Source organism: Dromiciops gliroides, chromosome 6 (genome assembly GCF_019393635.1).
Source record: "Dromiciops gliroides isolate mDroGli1 chromosome 6, mDroGli1.pri, whole genome shotgun sequence".
In the NCBI taxonomy this organism is placed as follows: domain Eukaryota; kingdom Metazoa; phylum Chordata; class Mammalia; order Microbiotheria; family Microbiotheriidae; genus Dromiciops; species Dromiciops gliroides.
The window spans coordinates 101,944,628-101,965,799 of NC_057866.1; the positions used below are offsets into that span (position 1 = coordinate 101,944,628).

Here is a 21,172-nt window from a genome sequence, read left to right on the forward strand (position 1 = left end):
GGAAGACTAGAATGAATTGATGCAGAATTAAACAAATAAGACAGGAGAATAATTTACAAGATAACCACAATAATGAAAAGGAAAACAACTCTAAAGAGTTCAGAACCCTGATCAACTTAACCAATGACCAATTATGTCTTCAGAAGGATGATGACTGACCTAAGTTTTTTGCCTCTTCAGAGAGAGGAGATAGACTAATGCAGAATGAGATACATTTTCAGACACAAACAACATGTAGATTTATTTTGCTTTATATCTGTTTCTTATGAGGGAGGAAACTTCTGTTTGAGGGGTCAGGGTGAGAATAGAGAATAAGTGGGTAGTGATAAGACATGCAAAAGAAAAGAAAGAAAAGAACATCAATAAAACATAAAAAATACAAAGGGGAAAATGAAAAAGTTCAGAAGGGAATTCAACAGGGGAATTTTGTTACTATCTCAAACTTAATATACAGTTTTTAAAAACAAATTTTAAGAAGTTTATATACATTTCTAATTTTGCTCTTTATCACATATTAGATGTTGAAATGTTTGTTGATTACTGTTAAATTCATATTAGAAAAGTATATTTATAATAGAGTTTTACTCTTACATATAATTTTCTTTTTTTGTTCTTTGTGTATGGAAATGCTCATGCTTGTTAATTTCATAACCAAAAAAGGAAAAAAAATTGAAAAGCACAATTTGAAAAAGCCAAGCAGGCCCAAGGCAGTGAAAGAAAAATGATGCCCCGCAGGACAACTGCCCTTTGAGTGGAGTCTGATCCTGCCACAAGCTAGAAGCAAAAGAGAGCCGTTCTCAAATCCTACCAAATGAATAGTACAGTGTTCGGATTAAGCCAAAGCTGGGAAAGGACTGAAGAAAAAAGCAGAAAGTCACAAAAATTGGTCTGCACGTGATCTTTGAGAGTCACTTATCCTTCAATTTCCCAAAAGGATAACTTCCATGGGAATTTTGCTCACAGTATCTTTTCCCTACAAAAGTGATCTTTCCTTTCTGAAATTTTATATTGCACTTTGCCTGGACCTCCCCTATATACTTATCACACTCCATCTCTTATCCTCGCTGGGGCCAGTGAGGTGATGCCCAGTGCACAGAGAGCTGGGCCCAGAGTCAGGAAGACCTGGGTTCAAATTCAGCCTCAGACATTTATTATCTGTGTGACCCTGAGGCAAGTCACTTAACCTGTTTGCCTCAGTTTCCCAATTTGTAAAATGGGGATAATAACAGTAGTTGCCTCCCAGGGTTGTTGGGTTGAAGACTAAATGAGATAATGATTGTAAGGCTAAATCACTTAGTACAGTATCTGGCTCATAGTCAGTGCTATCTAAATGTTAGCATTACTGTTTATGTACATGAATCATCTCCCTTTATTACCACACAGGCTCCCTGAGTTGTGTTTTATTGCCTCCCCAGCACAAGGCCTTGTACATAAGAAGCACTTAGCAGGTGTCTGTTGGAATGAATTGAAATAAGAAAAGGAAAAAACATCTTGTCTAGTTTAAGTATTGGAGTATTGAAGACTGTAATTAAAGTACATACATACTTCCAGCGCCCTTACTAACTTCCTACATGATATCAACCTCTCCCAAATGTCATAAAGATGGATGTCATTGTGGGCTGTGACCTTCAAAAGAAAATGGCTACGGGGCAGCTAGGTGGCACAGTGGATAGAGCACTGGCCCTGGAGTCAGGAGGACCTGAGTTCAAATCCGGCCTCAGACACTTAACACTTACTAGCTGTGTGACCCTGGGCAAGTCACTTAACCCCAATTGCCTCACTAAAAAAAAAAAAAAGAAAAAAAAAAAGAAAAGAAAATGGCTACACCAATTCGAGGTCTCTCATTTCTACGTGTTGGACAAAGACAAGTTACCGCATTTTTTGATATACCTGATATTTCATGGTAAAAAATCCATCCCCACCAATGCCTTCAAGTGCAAAAGCCTGAACAATTGGCCACTTCTCCACCACAAACATATCAAATATCTGCAGGTGACCTGGAAGAAGCAAACACGGGAGAACCTATTACAAGATAGCTGGCTATCAGACCTGGTCTGGCAGACATACCAGTCTGAGCCTGACCGAACATGATTAGCCTCTAAGGAAGGCAGCAGTCCTGCTCTGACCTCCACGTTATAGAAAAGTTCTTTTACTGTATTTCACAAAGTTTTCATTCAGGAAAAGCAGCACCACCACAAACCAGAAAACCCAATGAAGTCATCACATACTGGAACAGGGAACATATCATTCAAGAAGATAAAAATTTAAATATTCAAGATCCAAACAAGTCATCCTAGAGATATCCCCAGTTTATAACAATACCTTGTGTACAGTTTGCGGTGGGAGCTGGGAAAGAGTTACTAAAATTCTCTGCAAGTCATACAAATCACTATCTCACTGTAATAAACTTTTATTTACTTTTTATTTCCAAGGATAAAAGTGCCAACTAACTGTTCTGTTGCAGACATCTTGCATCATTTAGTAGATGTAATTATAATAGACTCAAGCTTGGCTTCTATCCCACAGGAAACATGGCCAGCCAACTTCCTCAGTCCCAAAAAAAGGAACTTGCCAAGCCAAAAGGATTCCTCCTTCCTTACACAGGAGTTCTGAGATGAAAACTTCTTGGAAAACACAGAATACTGCTGGATTTGACCAATGTCTTTACTCTATCTTTTACATATAATTTTTTTATTACATATAATTTTTAATGTAGCCACTAGGTCAGTCTTCTCTTTCTAACAGGTATCCTAATGACTTGTTTCTAATAAGCAAATATTCACTCAAGGAAGCCCATATTTAAAGACTATTTAAAGCTATTAAAAAAGGCTATGTCCTGCATAAATTCCTGACTAGGCAGTTCTACCTGCCAGTTAGTGGCCTACTGATTCATTTCTGGTCATTATAACTAAGAGATATTATGAGGAAAAGGTGACAAGTACTCTTTTAGCCAGCCTTGTGCTTTCAACACAAGTAGACCACAACTGCAAGGCCTGTATTGTTCACCAACACAAGGGCATCCCTTGTAGCTAGTTACTCACCTTGAGAGCTATAAGGAATGCCAATTCGACTACAGTCTCGAACCATGTCCACAAAACTTGCGATTTTAAATTCCTCAGCAGCTTCTTCATCTTCATACTAAAGAGAAAATGAAACCAATGAATCAGAAAGCTAGTTGGGAACCTAAAGATAATCTAGTCTGACCATGGAGTGGAAATGACTTGCCCAAGGTCATCTAGCCAACTAGTTGCAGAGCTGGGACTAGAATTTGGTTCTCCTAGGACCCCCCATTCCAGGACTCTTTTCTTAATGTGACTTTATTTTTTTTTTATTTTAAAAAAAAGTTTTAATGTGTGATTTTAAAGATGCTTTCTCAAGAACTAACTGGTTTTACAGTCCACTCCTCAGATTTTCTCTGTTGATAAACATGTTTTTATATAACAAATGCATCACCACAATCCAGAAAAAGTAACAAACAAGTTTTGCCAAATGACCCTTGTAGGGTATGAGCTTCTCAAAGAGCATGTTTTTTAAAGCAAAACATCTAGAAATGGAAATTCAAAGACTGTCCATCTATGTAACTTCCAAAGTACAAAGAGGAAAACCATCATCCAGGACACAATGACTCCTCTACCAACAGGCACACTTGCAGGGAATCTAACCATAAGCCAGGAGGGCAGTGCTCCTGGAACTCTGAATGGGACCTTTCAATAGCAATACCAGTTAGCAATGTATGCGTTATTCTGCTTTTGTTTTGTTTTATTTTGGGCTTTTTTGTGGGGCAATGAGGGTTAAGTGACTTGCCCAGAGTCACACAGCTAGTAAGTGGCAAGTGTCTGAGGCCAAATTAGAACTCAGGTCCTTCTGAATCCAGAACCAGTGCTTCTGAATCCAGAATCCACTGTACCACCTAGCTGCCCCTGTATGTGTTATTCTGGACAAAGAAACATTTTCAGGGTTGGCTGTCAAGAGCATATAGAGCTCTGGGACACCAGACCTTAGGCTCCAATTTTAGCAGGCTTAGTAGAAAATACAGGCCCCAAATATACTACAATTATAACCAAGTCATTTGATTTAGCAGAAGAGAGAGCCTACTGCCTGTTGAGCTTTGCATGATGGTATAGAGATCACTAAATAAGAGCTCTGGTTTGAAAATTCCTCTTAGCTCAGCTACTATCTCATCATGGCAGAAAAGCTAATCACCTCAAAAGGAAATACAGGCCTGCTCTGGATGCTTTTCCCAGTACCAAGAAAGTCCTTGACCTTAATGCCCTCCCCTCCGCTCTCCTCTAGGAGTATGGTCCTTCTATCACCCTCATTCAATCTATGATTTTCAATCTCTTCTTACAAACTTATCACTTCATAAATATTCCCAGGTCTTTCCCACTGGAAAAAAAAAAAACAAAACACTTTGATTTGACCCTTCCATCTTCTTAAACTATTGTCTTCCCCTTCTCTTTTGGTAGCCAAATGCCCTAGAAAAATCTCCCCACTCTTGTTGCCTTCACTTTTGCACTTCTCACTCATTTCTCAGATCCTTGGCTTCCAGCTCTACTCAACTGAACCTGCTTTCTCTGAGGTCACTAACAATCTCTTAATTGCTTAATCCAATGGCCTATGCTCAAGATTTCATCCTTGACCTGTCTGCAGAGTTTGATACTTCTAACCATTCCTACCTGACTATTTTCCTGTGTTGTGATACTACTTTTTCCTGCTTTTACTCCCAGTTGGGCTGCTCCTTCATAATCGCCTTTACAAATTCATGATACCTGTGTGGGTCTAGCCCAGGGCACTTCCTTCTCTGCACTCTCACTAGATGATCTCATTGGCCCCCACGGTTTCTATTATCATCTCTATGGGGCTGCCTCCAGATCCACATATCCAAGACTCATGTGTCTCCAGAGCTGCAGGTCTGCTTCCTGATCACTCTAGCTCCTCTGAAGGTTCAGCTCCAGTGCTAAGTCCTATACATTTTTCCTGATGACACCATGTGTTAGGGATCTACTCCCCCTTAAATTCTTTGTGTATGTTCTATATCTACTTTGTTTTTTGTTTTGTTTTGTTCTATATTTACTTGATGTTCCCCCTTGTAAAATGTTATTTGAGGGAATTTCCCCAGAGCTTAGCCTGGTGCCTGGCTCATAGAGGACATTTGAAATATGCTTGTTTTCAATGTATTGATCAAAGCATAGTCTCTTTGAGAGCTTGGTGCTTCATTTTCCCAGCCTGGAAAAAACCAACCTTGGACATGACAAAATGATCATATCTCAGTAACAATGAAGATTCATTTCACCTCGATGAGTCTATGTGTTATGGCCAAGGAGTCAAGAGCTTCATTTCTCAGTCATACTGTTCCATGAATAAGACTGGAAAGGGGAGTAACTCCCTTTAAAGAGCACCTAAAGAGTCATTTGCACATCATGGTGGCAGGAATTCCAGAGAAGAAGGAAAAAACTGGCAAGTATCTGTATGTGTGGGACAAGATCAGGAAATCCCTCCCAATCACACCGGGCAGATCAGCCAGACAATGAATCTTATTAAGTGCTATCCCCTAGAATTCCAAAAGCAGCACCAACATGACAATATTACTATGTATCGGGATAAAAAAGAGAATTACATAATTCCATAAACTCTTCCAAGTACAGGAGAAGTGAATAAAAATCAGATAGAAATGGTGAACAAAATAAATCTGATAGTATAAGTTGTATGTTAGGATACACAGAACTACTTGATAAATTCTTATTGTTAACTAGATTTTTTTAAAAAACAAAAGTAAATCCAAAACAATTTCAAAGAACTCATGATAGAAAATATTCTCCACATCCAGAAAAAAGAACTGTGGATTCTGAATGCAGATTGAACCATACTGTTCTTTCTACTTTGGGGCTGGTTTTTTTTCCTTCTGTTTTGAAGTTTTTCCCTTGTGTTCTGGTTCTTCTTTCAAACTATGACTAATGAAGAAATATATTTAATGTGATTGTACATTTATAACCTATATCAGATTGCTTTCCATCTTGGAGAGGGGTGAGGGAAGGGATGGTGGGCGAAAAATTTGGAACTAAAAATCTTGCCCTCCCCCCTAAAAAAAAAAAGAAAAAAGAAAAAGAAAATAAATGTTTAGAACTACTCTTATATGTAACTGGAAAATAACAAAATATTTTTATAAAAAAGAAAAAAAGAAAAGTAAGAATTGAGAATCACAGGACAATAGGTTGGAAAGTAGAAGGGCTATTAAAGGTCATAGCCCAACCCTTTCATGAAGCCATAAATCCTAACCCTTGAATATCCATCCCAAGTTCAGAATGATCATTCCCAATGTATAGGTGAGGAAATCTACTTAAGAAAAAAACACACACAAGGGCAGCAATGTGGTGCAGTAGATAAAGCACTGGCCCTGGATTCAGGAGGACCAGAGTTCAAATCCAGTCTCAGACACTTGACACTTACCAGCTGTGTGACCCTAGGCAAGTCACTTAACCCTCATTGCCCCACAAAAAAACAAAAAAAACCACAATCAAGAAGTACATAGAAAAAAACAATTGAGTTTCATTCTTTCCAAGCTAGCCAGGCTGTCTTTGATTTCATGGCTGGAGGCAATGTGTTCCTTCTTGAACTCTCATCCATTTTGTACCTATTATGACATTCAACTATAATTTGAGGCAGGACGTGAGATCCATGCACAAGCCTTATCACTTTTACTGTACTGCAAATTCCTTGAGTGCTCAGGACCACGTCTCTGTAGCTTCCCTGGTTCCCAGACACAGGGCCTTGAACATGGTAGATGGTTAATAAATGTTCATCAAATATTTGTACAAAAGCCTGAGGTTAAATAAATTTGCACCTGCCCTAATGGATGCTGGGGTTTGGATTGGCTGTTGGATGGAGGAGACCAGAGCTCTGGGCAGCGAAATTCCTACTCTGAAAAAAATTCCAAGTACACTCTAGGACAGGAGTTCCTAAGCAGGAGTCTATGAACTTAAATTTTTTTTTCAATAAAATTGATTTCCTTTGCAATCGTACATATTTGATTCATTTAAAACCATTACTCTAAGATGGGGTCCATACTGCCAAGAAGTTCATGATACAAAAACAGTTAAGAACCTGCTGTAAGAGGTAAGAGAATTGCTTCTTGAACAATATTAAGAGGTGAAGATATTAAGAGGTCTTTAGGTCTCATCATGATGAGACCACACATCCTCACTTGAGTAAAACACTTTTAAGAGTTTATGGTGGCTATATTTTTCCTCTAGAGAAAGAGTTATTAAAAAAAAGGAAGAAAGAAAGAAAAAGACAAAGGGTTATTCTTTTGTTCTTTTCCTCTGAGAGGGGAAAAACCTTCTTCTAGTAGTTACTAAGCCTGAAAATGAGTCAGTTTGAGAGACCAAACCAAGATTTGGTTAGCTGCTGTAGCTGCCATGGGGCATATTTCTACTGAGCACAGATTTTAAATGCAAGAAACTGAGGATTGTTTGCTTCCTCAAATTTTGCTCCAACATAAACACTGTTGCTATGAAAACCACTTGGAAAGCATCTTTGTTTCTTTTGTTTGTTTGTTTTTGTAAAGCATCTTTGAACTGCATCTGAGGTTTCCCACCAAAAATCTGAAAAGATAAGCATGTGATCAAGCCAACCACACAGCTTTGGGGAGAATTTGTACTGCCTTCAGGCCTATGCTACGTAATTTTTTAAAAAATTTATTTATTTATTTTTGCTAAGTCATTTTCTACCTGGAGAAGATTCATTTTATGTAACCTCTCAAAGGCAAGGAGCAAGAGTAAGCAGGACTGGCTGTCCAGATAAGGACAGCTGATCCCAATAGCCCACTTTCAAGTCCCATTTTTTCCATGTGCTCTTTCTCCTCCAGAATCTGCTACCTAGTGGAGGGCACACAATTGCTTTCTAAAAGCATATGGGATTTATGCACAAAAGAAAACAAGCTTTTACCAAAGAAGATAATGAATTGTAAAGTGCTTTTAAAAAAAATCTTAAAGCACTATAAAACATGTGCACTGTTATTATAATTATTCCTCCTGATTTAAATGACCTCTGCGGCCTTGTTTCTTAGCTCAGTACCTCTTCACAGGAAGGATGCTCTCGGGGTACAATTCCATGATTTCCTCACCTCATTTTCAGTCATGCAGTGGAAATGTAAGTTTCTCCAATGTGCTACATAGGGCAAGAGATAACGGTAATTCACAGGATTGCAGTACAGATGAACACTGTCAGATTTGATCAATACAATCACATCTGTAAAAAGAACAGAAATATGAACAGTTTTTCCCCCGCAAAGGCAGTATGAACAAAAGATAAATTTAAATTTATTAAACATTCTATAACATTCTGAAAAGCTGAATGAACTCTTTTATTAAACTACATATTTTTTGGGGGTGCATTAACCAAACCTTCCTAAAAATATCCCCTGAGAGGTATAATATATGTCTTCTTATTCCCATTTTATGGAGAAAGAAACTGAGGCTGAGAGAGATTAAGTGACTTACCTAGGGTTACAAAAGTAGGCAACAAAGTCAGGACCTTAACCTAGGATTTCTGACCTCATCTCCTCCCACCCATCTCTTGATTACAATGAGGTAGAGAGTAGAATTTGTGCATATACTCTTTAGCCCAAGGATTCCAAGAAAAGTCACCATGCCCACTAAAATATTCAGAGCAGCACTTTTTTGTGGTAAATAAGATCTATAAACAGAGTAGGTGCCCCCTGACTACAGAACAGTTGAACAGATTGTGGCACATGGATAGAATGGCATACTACAGCCCCAGAAGGAATGATGAATGTGAGAAGCCCCTGGTGTGGCTTGCTCTTTTGTCCCCTTTACCCTCTCTAATCATAGTTGTTCGGTATACATGCCCTTTCTTTATTGAATGTTCCTTGAGAACAGAATTCTATTGAGCACAGGGCCTCACACATAGTAAGTGCATAATAAATGTCTGTTGAATTAAAAAATATAGCTTAGTTTTCTGCTGTCAACTGTCCCATCTAGTTCCAGGCCTGCAATCTGACTGATAAGGGGCCAAGCATTAGGTTTAACTACAAGAGGGAAAACACAAAGCAGACCATTATGAAAGAAAAAATATATGGCAACACCAGGAAAACCAGTCTCAGGTCAGGGGATGTCATTTGCTGATGTTTTCAAGGCCACTGAGAAACTGTCCTACAGGTTAGGTGTTATTCAGATATTGGTGCTTGGTGGCCCTTCGATTTCATTGCATCTGGCTGAGAGCAATAAACAGAAGCAGTCCGGCCCAAACTCTGACCTTGGGAAGGTTCAGGGCTTGGCTCTGAACACAGGAAAAGCTGGAGGAAGGAAGCAAGGGTCTTTATGAGTAACAACTATATTCTATAAATGGAACTTTGATATTTCTTTGGACTTTAGGAGAATAGTCATGGTTGGCTAGGGTCAATTGATCAAAGCAATTATGATGCTTCCAAAATATACAAGGTTAAATAAAAGGAAATTAAGGAAATCATTTCTATCACTAAAATTTGTTCTGGCATACCAAAGATTCATCAGACTCATAATTCAGTTCCCCAAAACATACCCTCCCCCCAGGAGGTAAGCAAAACAACATAAAAGGGTGACTATGACCAATATGTAGTACATGAAACTTAAACTGTAGTAGTCTTCCATTTTTTAAAGGACCAGTGGAAAGTATTTCTGTGCTGCCCAGTCCCCCGTTCCTCAACAGTTAAGCCGTTTCTTATCAGCCCACACAGGGCTTCAATAGGCAGCTGAGCCTCTGGGAAAGGCCATGTCACTCAGGTCAGTATGTTTTGCTTGAATATTGGTGGAGTCAGTTTTTGTTTTTCTTTCTTTCTCTCAGAGACAAGCTTTTCTTTTCTTGTTTTTGTGGCCACTCCATTCTTCGGGGTTTCAGGGACCAGTCTAAGCCATCTAACAGCCCATTTTTATAAACTCTTTGGAAAATGATCATCAAAGAGAGGGACAAGGGACAAGACAAGAAGACAAGACCATGGGGAAAACTCAACATATAATTTAGACATCTCCCAATAAACAACAAATAAAGTCAAATAAAATAGCAAATAAAAGAAATTTAATAAATAAAAGAAAGTATGCTTTGCAAATGAGCACCAGTAGGGGCCAATGTGTTGTTATCTTTTTGGTGGGCCAATGAGGGTTAAGTGACTTGCCCAGGGTCACACAGATAGTAAGTGTCAAGTGTCTAAGGCCTGATTTGAACTCAAGTCATACTGAATCCAGGGCTGGTGCTTTATCCACTGCCACCTAGCTGCCCCCAGGGACCAATGTTTTTAATCTGGGTATTATTGACATTTAAATTTGCCTTTGTTTATATACTTGTAGTAACTGTGCATGTTGTTATTTTGACTCTGCTTTGTTCATTCTGCATCACTTTATACATGTCATCCCATGTGTCTTTAAATTCTTCATAGTTCTTCTTTAAGGAATAATAATATTTCATAATACAGATATACTACAGTTTGCTCAGCCATTACCTAATTCTTGGGGACAAGATTTATTTCCAGCTTTTTTATATTACAAATAATGCTGCTATTGATATTTTCCCATAAGTGGGTGTTTTTTTTCCTTATTGTCAATAACTGAATCTGAGTTATCAACCCAATACTTGGGTCATTGTGTTAAAGGGAAGAAGTATTTTGTAACTTCTCTTGAATAATTTTAAATCATTCTACAAAATGATTGAACTAACAATTCTGCTAGCAGTAAATCTGTTCAACTATCTTTCTACATTTCCACCAATATTTAATTTTTCCATATTTTCCAGTGTAATGGCTATGAAGTGAAACCTTGGAGTTGTTTTGATTTGTATTTCTCTAATTATTCATAATTTAAAATACTTTTTAGATGGCTTTTAGGTGGTACCTCTCCTTTTGGGAACTATTTATACCTATCTTTTGACCACTATTAAAATTTTTTTATCTTTTCCCTATAGACTTGAGATATCAGACTTTTAATTGTGAGAAACTAATTATGAATAATGGATTTTTGGGCGGGGATCCAGGAGGGACCCAGTCTTTGGTTGGTTTTCTACCCTCCCACCCCCCCACTTCAGAGATCAGTTTTTAGGAGGGAGCTCTAATTCTGCCCAGGGTGTATAATAGGGGTGGAGAATAGACTCTTAAACCACACAAGCCACACCTATCCGAACATGCCTATGCCCAGCAGGGGAATCTGTCTTCTACTAGACCTTGAAGTCATCATGGTACAGTTCATTTTAATATGGACCACCCTCAAGTCACATCAATCAGTGGAATGATGCTGACCAATTAGCTTTGATCAGTGTCTAAGAAGCCGCCTCTATCAGAAGGAGGAAAGGCTCTGGACTGTAGGGGGCTTGCTCTCTTGTTTCCTGGGACTCTCCTGAACTCCTTTCCCTCTTGGCTCAAAATGCTGGGTATGTAATTGTTTAGGCCTGTGACTAGTGAGGAAGTTAGGGAAATGCCAAGCGGTAAATTCTTTGTAAATTTTTTTTTTTTTTTAGTGAGGCAATTGGGGTTAAGTGACTTGCCCAGGGTCACACAGCTAGTAAGTGTTAAGTGTCTGAGGCTGGATTTGAACTCAGGTACTCCTGACTCCAAGGCCAGTGCTCTATCCACTGCGCCACCTAGCTGCCCCATAAAGGAATGAGTGGTTTTTTTGTTTTGTTTTGTTTTGTTTTGTTTTGTTTTTTGTGGGGCAATGGGGGTTAAGTGACTTGCCCAAGGTCACACAGCTAGTAAGTGTCAAGTGTCCAAGGCCGGATTTGAAGTCAGGTACTCCTGAATCCAGGGCCAGTGCTCTATCCACTGTGCTATCTAGCCGCCCCGGTAAATTCTTTACTAACATTTAATATACTTTAATAATAAATGCTTACTGCCTAAACTGATGCAATAGCCATTAATTTATAAGTAGCAATAATTTAGCTAAACCCAGCCTAGTTCCCCAATATTTTAAATAACACATAATAGAAATGTCTTATGCAAAGATCTCTAGTCTACATTTTATTCTAGCTATAATGATTTTATTTATGCAGAAGGGAAAGGAAGCTTCTTTTTTACCACACTGAATAACCTCTAATTCATAAGAGTTACACTACCCTTGAGAGTTTCACTCTTAAGCCCTCCTCCACTCTAGCTTAAGCTCCCACTGCTCTAATGAAGTCTGTTCTCTCAAAGGTCACTAGGATACTGCCAATTAAAATGCCTTGGGGCAGTGGGGGGGAGGAGAGAAGGATTCTCATCTTTAACTTCTCTGTAGCATTTGATAGTACTGACCAACCCTCCCCCCCTTTCTGGATACTCTCTCCTTGTGGCTTCAAAGGCACTGTACTCTCCTGGTGTAAATTTGTGCAAGGAATGAATTAATAATAGCATATCATTGATAGAAAGCTTAATGGCTAATAAAACGTTTTATGAATAGTATCTAATTTGAGGGCAAACCACTTGACCTCTTTGAGCCTCACTTTCCTCATCTGTAAAATGAAGAGGTTGGACTTAGATAACCTCTAAGGTTTCTCCAAGCTCTACATCTATGCTCCCATTATAAGATAAGCAGTGTTAAGTCTTATTATCCCTCTATCCCAGAAAAGGAAGCCGTGACTCAGGTTAGGTGATTTGACCAAGGTCACAAGGCTAGTCAATATCAGTCAAGATTTGAACCCAAGTGTTCTGATTCCAAGTCCATTGCGTAACTCACTTTGCCACATGGCCTCCTCTAAGAATATCCAAATAAGTTCTGTATAGCAAATTGAAGGATCAGTTGAAATCAGGATGGAGATGCTCTGTACAGATATACCTTCCAGTAATAAATAAGACTGTCCATTTATGGAAGGGAGGCTTGAGAAAATAACCCTAAAAAGAGGGGCTACAAGCAGTAGCCAAATGTCCCTCTCAGGGCAATTCCTTTAACTACTCACATTTATGTGGTACTGTAAAGTCTACTTCTCTTTCTCTTTTACTGGTTTATCTGAATCACTGACTCAGACAAACAGACCTGCGAAAGACCTTAGCTTAAAAAGGCCAAGATCTCCCACTGTATACTGGGTCATTGCCAGTCATCCTGTCCTGTGTCTTGCCACTGAACTCTGATGACTCTGGAAGAGAAAGTGAGGCTGATGACTTTGCACAGCCCTACCTCACTTACATTCAATTCATTTGCAAGTCAAGACATCCCTGTCCTGATGATGTCCATTGGTCCTCTTCAAGAACAAGGATGAACAATGAGAAGCTGGCTTATTTTTCTTCCAATTAAGGTAGGTATTGCTCAAGGGTCCATCCTTAGCATCTTCTCTCAATACTCTCTTCCTTAGCAATCTCTTTCATTACAATGATTTCAACCATCATTTTCTTCCTTCCTTTCCCTTCCCTTCCCTTCCCTTCCCTTCCCTTCCCTTCCCTTCCCTTCCCTTCCCTTCCCTTCCCTTCCCTTCCCTTCCCTTCCCTTCCCTTCCCTTCCCTTCCCTTCCCTTCCCTTCCCTTCCCTTCCCTTCCCTTCCCTTCCCTTCCCTTCCCTCCCTCCCTCCCTCCTTCCCTCCCTTTCCATAAAGGGAATCATACCCTTTCCTGTGGACCCTCTGCCCAAAGGAATACACATTTGTCTACAGAAATCTCACAAGATTTCTTGGGGTTTATCTGTAAGATGTCTTCTAAGGACCACTTCTTAAATCTAAATAACTCTGGCCCTCATCAATTGGCCAACACTAGGTCTCCCCCTAGGCCTCATTTTGTCATCGTTCGGCCTCTTGATGGCTCAGGGTGGGCCTAAATAGCAACTGTATCTCTTTTGGTCAGAAGCCTCCTCTCATACTCTGCCCGTAACTGCCTTTCCTCTTCAGACCTCACTTAGAACTTCATTTGGGGCACTCAAATGCTGTGAGTTAAGGTACAGAATACTGTGTATTATAGGTCTCTATTTGTCTTATCTCCATATTTGATCACAAGCTCCACAATGGCTGAGACGATGCATTTTCTAAACTTGGGTCTCACCCAATACTTGTAGAATTCAGCTGGTCTAAAGGAGAGAGATGCAGGGTCGCAGCACTGCAGAAATCATAAAGCCTCCTAAGAGAGATCAAGACCAAATTCCTTAAAGGTGGCTTTAAAAAAGCTACAGCTGGGCAGCTAGGTGGCACAGTGGATAGAGCACCAGCCCTGGAGTCAGGAGGGCCTGAGTTCAAATCCAGCCTCAGACACTTAACACTTACTAGCTGTGTGACCCTGGGCAAGTCACTTAACCCCAATTGCCTCACTAAAAAAAAAAAAAAAAGCTACAGCTTCCAGCTTGGTTAATAAGTACCTTGTACCTTTGGATGTTGCTCCCATTAGCAAGGATCTTCTTCTAAAGTAGCTAGTGATTGCTATAGTAGCCAAACTAAGTTTGATTCTGTTAATTTAGTTTAGTCCAACAAATACTTGAGCACCTTTTATGTGCAAGACCCTGCACTTAGCACCATTGGCCATTCCTCTTCCTATGGAAGTTATGACTTAGCTGGGGAGACAGAAATTATAGAGAAGAAGAAAGCTATAAATAATGATAGGTGCAAACTGAGATTACAGGGGGTGGGGGAGAGGTTGCCTTTTTTTTTTTTTTTAGTGAGGCAATTGGGGTTAAGTGACTTGCCCAGGGTCACACAGCTAGTAAGTGTTAAGTGTCTGAGGCCGGATTTGAACTCAGGTACTCCTGACTCCAGGGCCAGTGCTCTATCCACTGCGCCACCTAGCTGCCCGAGAAGTTGCTTTTTACTGCAAAGACCTGGGGTGACTTTTTGCAGGGGGTGAAATTTAAGCTATATTTTGAAAGTTCATTATTTTGACAGGGTAAAGAGGAGGGAGGAAGGGTTTAGCTCAGTTCCTTCTGCTTTCTAGGGTGTATTAGTATAGTTTGAGCCCTTTGGAACAAAAAGATCCAGGTAGGGGGGCAGTTAGGTGGCACAGTGGATAAAGCACCAGCCCTGAATTCAGGAGGACCTGAGTTCAAATCTGGCCTCAGACACTTGACACTAGCTGTATGACCCCGCGCAAGTCACTTAATCCTCATTGCCCTGCAAAAACAAAAACAAAAAACCAACCAAACAAACAAAAAAGATCCAGGTAGGGCTTTATTTCATTCAGGAAGAAAAAAGAAAATCGTTCTGGGATGTTAGGAGTCAAATGGAGGCTCTGGAAGGAGGGAAAGAGTGTACTTATCATGTCTGGAGAGGAGCTGCAGTTAGAAGTTGGGAGTTGGTTGGGCATGGAGTTAGAAGCTATGCAAAGGCTAAGCAGAAAAGCAACTTTGCAAGAATGAAACACTACAAAGTCTAGTACTATGCTTAGAGTAAAAAGATCCCATACACTGAAATTATTCTCAATCACTTATTATATATCCCAAAGGTTTACCACAGCACTATGAATGCAAGAAGTTTGTTTGTTTCTTTCTTTTTTGTTTTTGCGGGGCAAAAAGAATCTTAAACCAAGTAGAACTAATCAGAGCAAGCTTCAGTTTGTCTAGGAATAGTCCAGGAACGGGCCATCAATAGAAAGAATATATTATATTGACTTCAGTTGTATTTTCTAAAGTGAAATGTGTGGCTTGTCTGGAAAGCTGTATATATGTTTAACAAATTTTATATCAGCATCTATAGGAGCTCAAACGAAAATAAGACTTCTCTACTTATCCTTTAGATGAGTATAGATCACAGGAGAGGGATTTTTAAAAATTAAAATTGGTCATATTTGGGGACTTTACAAAGGATTCTGGTTTTGGATTTTAAAAATGAAACTGATTCAGTTTCTTCTTTTTATATTTATATTTATATTTCCTCATTCACTCATGAAAAGGAGCTATGGAATGAACCTAGAGAATATATGTGGAAAACTTTTACCCTCAGAAGGTATCTCATTCCCAAACTACAAATCGAGTCTATTTCTATGTCAGATGTTTCCTTTCATTTCACTTCCCCAAAGTGACCAAAGCACCAAGAGACCTCTTGCCCTGTGTTTATCTGCCTTTCCCTGTGGCTTCTGCCCCATCTGGCAGAGAAATCGTCCCAGGCAACAGCCTGAAGCACTACAAACACAGGACACTGAAGAGAGGTGAGGCAGGAAAGGAGAAAGCTGATATCACTGTAGCCTACGTGTTCACAAACAAAAGTGATACAGAAAACCAGCTGCAGAAAAACTGCCGTCAGAAGGAAACTTTACTCCTACCCTGAGGTTCAAGGTCAAGTCCTTCCTATAAGGATAGCTCTTGCAGGGTTATCTTATAAGCACAAGTGGGAAGACAAGCTTACAGAGGAAAGCAGCCACCACGCAGACTCGCCAGTCAGCCTGAGAGAAGATTCTCTCCCAACAGGTCTCATTGCCTACACTAGTAGGAGGAAAACACCCACAGGAGTGCAGAGGTGGTTCATAATTAAAAAGAAGACAGGACCTTATTAAGGGATTTGGAACCACTAATTGATGTTTACTTTTTCCACTAAAGTTCATTTATTTCCCAAGAGGTATATTGTGGCCATTCTCAGTACCATCTGGCCTATGAACAGGGGACAGAAAGTGGAGTATGATGCATGCAGAAGCAGCAGCACATAGAAACATGCCTACCATTAATATTTTTTTAAAAGCAGAAAATCTGTGATTCAGGGATTGTTTTTAAATGATGTAAGAAATAAGACTATGAAAATAAAAAGTTTTCTAGAAATGAAAACTCTTTCTTCACAAATGAAAAGAAATTACTACAGACTTACCATCTAGGACTTCTTCAGAAAATCCTGGTCTCTCAGCATCACTGATACTCTGGTTGTACAAACCAAACAGAAGGTAATTTGCCAGTTCCCTGCAGCCTTCATTGTATCTGCTGTCAATTCCTGCAAGGGAAAGAAGTCCATGAGCAGTTGAGCTATTGAACACCGAGGGAAGCGACAGCCCCCAGTGTATTGCTGTGCCTCAGCATTGCTCTGTGCATGCAATACCAGCAGAGTGACAATGACAAATAAAAAGCAGCCTTCTAGACCAATTTCCTTTGTGGAGAGCCAAGTTGAGCCAGTCTCTCTGAAAGAACAGGAATTCTCAGGGTAAAGCCCCTTAAGTCAGAGCTGAAACCTCCTTTGGATATCTGCTAGGCAGATCCTCTCTTCCTCCAGCACTCTCGGTATCCTTAAGCCAACAACATATATTGCCGGACCTGACTCCTGCCACAGCATCATGGACAGCTATAGAACTTTGGAGAGATTCTCAAGTGGGCTAGGGTTAGGAAAGAACCATGTGAGTTGTAAAGGGTTCTGTAGGAAGGACACTGAGGCTTATGGGACCAACAAAAAATAAGAGCTCCAAAGATTTATCAAGGTGAGATGAATGAGATTAAGCAATGAGGCCTGCAGCATGAAAGGATGCCAAGGAGACTGGCCCATGATTATTGCTTCCAGCAATTACTTCATCAGTCCTCTCAACCTCACTATTGCAGTTTGGGCCCTGACTCACCTACATTTGTTTACTCACCACCATGGCCCAAAAGAATCACAAACCCACTTTCTCAGTCCTCAGTCTGTGAATGTGGGTGGGAGAGTAAAAAGCTAAGACTATGAGTAACTGGAATAAGGCAACATCACATAGGGATGAATGAGGGGGAAAGAGATATAGTCAGAAGAAGAGCTGTAAGCCACATGTGGAGATGACTTGGCAAGAGGGCCAAAGAAGCCCAAAGAAAAGGAAAGGGCCATAAGACAGGAACTGGGAGCCCAGCCCCATCATCTGTAAAGAGTAGTAATACTCCAGATGAATGGAGTGGGAGGTCCCAGTCAGCTCTCAGAGATGGTTGGCCTCAACTGGAGGCCAAAGGCAGAAACAAGGAGGGTCTAGATGAGGCCTGGGCTAGATTGCCGTTAGAGCTCACAATAAGACCACACAAATGGAATGTGATCTGGGAGAACAGCAGAGAAGGACACACATGATTTCAACATAGGATGGGGTCCCTGGGATAACATGGTGAAGAGTCAGGGTCCAAATGAGATTATCCAAGGCTGAAGGGCCTACACTGTACAAGAGTGAGATGTGGTTGAAGAGGAAGGCAAAAGTGAGGGTCAGGATATAACAAGCTAACTGGACTTAGCCTGGTAAAAGGCTAACAAAGGATTCTGTTCTGTTCAGTCCATAAAGTCCATGGCCTGTGAGATCCAAACACCAAATGTCACAATGGAAAGAAGACCAGAGGGGCAGCTACTGTCATTCTGGCTGGAAAAATAGATGAGCAACAGGAGTCTAAGGAAGTTAAAATGAACTAAAAACCAGAATAATCTATCATTCTAGAAACTTGGAACACCAAAGTACTTCATTAAGTCTCATATTTGCCTGACAAATAAGGCTGTTCTGACCCTGGGTGTTTATTAACTTCAATACTGACATTCCTAACATGCACAATAGGGTCTGTTGGCATTCTCAAGAGCAGGAAAAATACTTTGACCAGGAGGGTTAGCCTTATAATTTGATCTAAGCTCATCACTCTTGTCATTTGTACATATAAACAGGAGACCTGAAAGTCATTTACTATGGTCTGTTTGTCTAGTTTTGTCTGAAAAGTGACGACACATTCCATAATAGTAAATAGGGTATACGGTTCCTAAGTAAATGCAAAGCAAAGGAAGCCCTGTTAGAATAGGGTCAGCCATTGGGCAGACTTTTAACTAACTTGTTAATGAGCTTTCTGCATCAATACAATTAACTTACCATCCCCCCAAAAGACTAAAACATTATGTTAGCCTAAATAACATCTTTGCAGGACACATGCTATGGATATAGAGTAAGTGCAAACATGTAGAATTTAATATTTTGTCTGTTCAGAGATGGGAAGGGGGGCTAGAGGTCTTTTGTTTTTGTTTTTGTGGGGCAGCAAGGGTTAAGTGACTTTCCTGGGATCACACAGCTAGTAAGTGTCTGAGGCAGGATTTGAACTCAGGTCCTCCTGAATCCAGGGCCGGTGCTTTATCCACTGCATCACATGTAGAATTTAGACAGCCTCAGATGCTCTCTTATCTGTGCCCCTAATGTTTCCCCTGTCTCCAGAATCTCAAGTATTCTGATAAAGTTTTAAAGAACCACCAATGAAATTTGGCTCTTTAATGAGACACATGTACCGAAATGCCCAGGAGGACCATAGAATGGAGGCAATCAGGGCCTGGTCTCAGGGCATGTTGCACTTCCTCCCCAGGGCTGTCCAGATAATGGCCAGACAACAGTCAGGGTGCTTTTTGGTTCTCTTCTGGCCTGTACCCCATGACCCCACTCTTTCACCATGCTCCAGACCACCATTCCCAAGGTTCCATTAATGTGGTGCCCTTCCCTTATGGTCTCCTTTTTCCATCCATAACCTTCTTGGGGCTGCAGCTCTGAGCCAGTCCCCTCCCACCCTGTCTCAGCATGACTACACCATAACTAGACGGTCCTCAATATTGCCACCCTTCCCCAAAACTGTTTTTGCCCCAAGGGAAAAAATGTCTACTTAGGGCTCTGATGCTTGCATATCTTATTGACCAGGCAGAGACCTGTTGTCTCTCTCTGACACACTGTCAGATAACAGATCCACAGCCTGAGTCTGTCCTCTTAAAGGCAAGTTTAAAAATAGGACTAATTGGTTTGTGTTTCCTTCCCGCTAATATGTTCTTGCCTGAACTTTCCTTACAAAGTAATCCTGTGACCTAATTCTTTTGCCTAAGACTACATGATTATACAGTAGCTCAGAAGTGAGCTCAAGACACTCCTTAAACCATAAAGAACCTACCTACAGACACATGAAAACTCCAAAGAGCTTCCTCTGGGGTCAACAGATCTCAAAGAGAATTTTTTTATCAAATCCCCTCAGAATATACAGAGTCCGTTAAGAGCCAAAACAGTTTGCATCAACATAGATAGCATTCCTGGCATGTCCAGAATCTGATGACATTTTCTTTTCTAACCTAGGGATGACTTCCTGTGGTAACTATGGAAACAATCTACAAAATGAATGAATTTGAGCTTGACATGCTGACAGACATCCAAGAGAAGATACCCAGCAGATGGCTGATTTTTGAGTAGAGTTCAAAAGAAGGATTAGAGCTAGATATATAGATTTGGGAGCCATCTGCAAAATTTATTCTTAAATCCATAGAAGCTGATGATATCTCCAAAAAGAGAGAATATAGAGGGACCAGAACAGAGCCCTGGGGAATGTCTACATACATGCAAAAGAAATTATATACAAGGGATTTTCTAAAAAATATTTAGAAACCACCATCATGCCATGGCAATCAAGTGATCAGTTAATAAGTATTTATTAGGCACTGTGTTAAATATTATGGATACAAAAGCAAAAGTGAAACAGTCCCTGCTCTTGAGGACTTTATCCTCAAACAGAAAAGACAACATATACACATGTGAGTATATACACACAATAAATGCAAAAGAAATGCAAGGTAAGTTTTGAATGGAAGGACACTGGTGACTGGGGCAATCAAGAAAGGTTTCATGTAGGTGACATTTGAGCTGAATTTTAAAGGAAACCAGGATTGTTAGAATCAAGGAGTCACAAGTTATGAACCACTGTAGGCATTTGCTTTTATATTTTTCCTTTTATAAACTTAATCATTGTAAACTTGATAACATTATAAATTTAATCATTTATAAACTTGATTATAAACTGTCAAAATTGAAATTATAGCAAGAACTTAGAATTTTAGAAAATTTTCCTTTTGAAAAGAAAAAAAGTGGCTATCTTAAGACAAAGCATCCAACTGAATCTGACCTGGTGCTTTTGCTTTTAAAAAATGGAGTTAATTATATCAGCAAAGAAGCTAAAATTACAATTTAGAAAATATGTCATGTATACAGATATATACTGTACATATATCATGCATAGCTACTATTTTTGAAACTCAGTCAAAGGATTGCCTAAGGACTCTAGCTCAAGTATGTGAAATAATCTATTCACAACAGCTAGGCATGAAAAAAAACTCAATTTTAAAAAAAGAACATCTAGGCAGCTCTGCACTAAACCTTTGGAATATCAGCAATCCCTATCTGCGACAATAGGAAATCTGAAAAAGCTTTTCCCAAGGATCAAAGAACTTAAGGCCGCATTGATTTAGAGCTAAAAGAGTGCAGAAATCATCTAGCGTAGTCTACTCATTTGACAGATTAGGAAACTGAGGCCCAGAGAAATTATAAAACTTG

The 21,172-nt window shown here is 39.9% G+C and overlaps 1 protein-coding gene across 1 annotated transcript in view; it reads right to left on the reverse strand.

Annotated features, from left to right (window-relative positions):
• Positions 1-21,172, reverse strand: part of DNAAF9 (dynein axonemal assembly factor 9) — a 167,585-nt gene that overhangs the window by 117,760 nt on the left and 28,653 nt on the right. Inside the window, exons 3-6 of the mRNA XM_043969556.1 lie at positions 16,720-16,839; positions 8,123-8,247; positions 3,042-3,138; positions 1,891-1,997 (exon numbers count right to left, since the gene is read on the reverse strand). Coding sequence (XP_043825491.1) covers positions 1,891-1,997; positions 3,042-3,138; positions 8,123-8,247; positions 16,720-16,839 — 449 coding nt within the window. The remainder of the gene's footprint in view (positions 1-1,890; positions 1,998-3,041; positions 3,139-8,122; positions 8,248-16,719; positions 16,840-21,172) is intronic.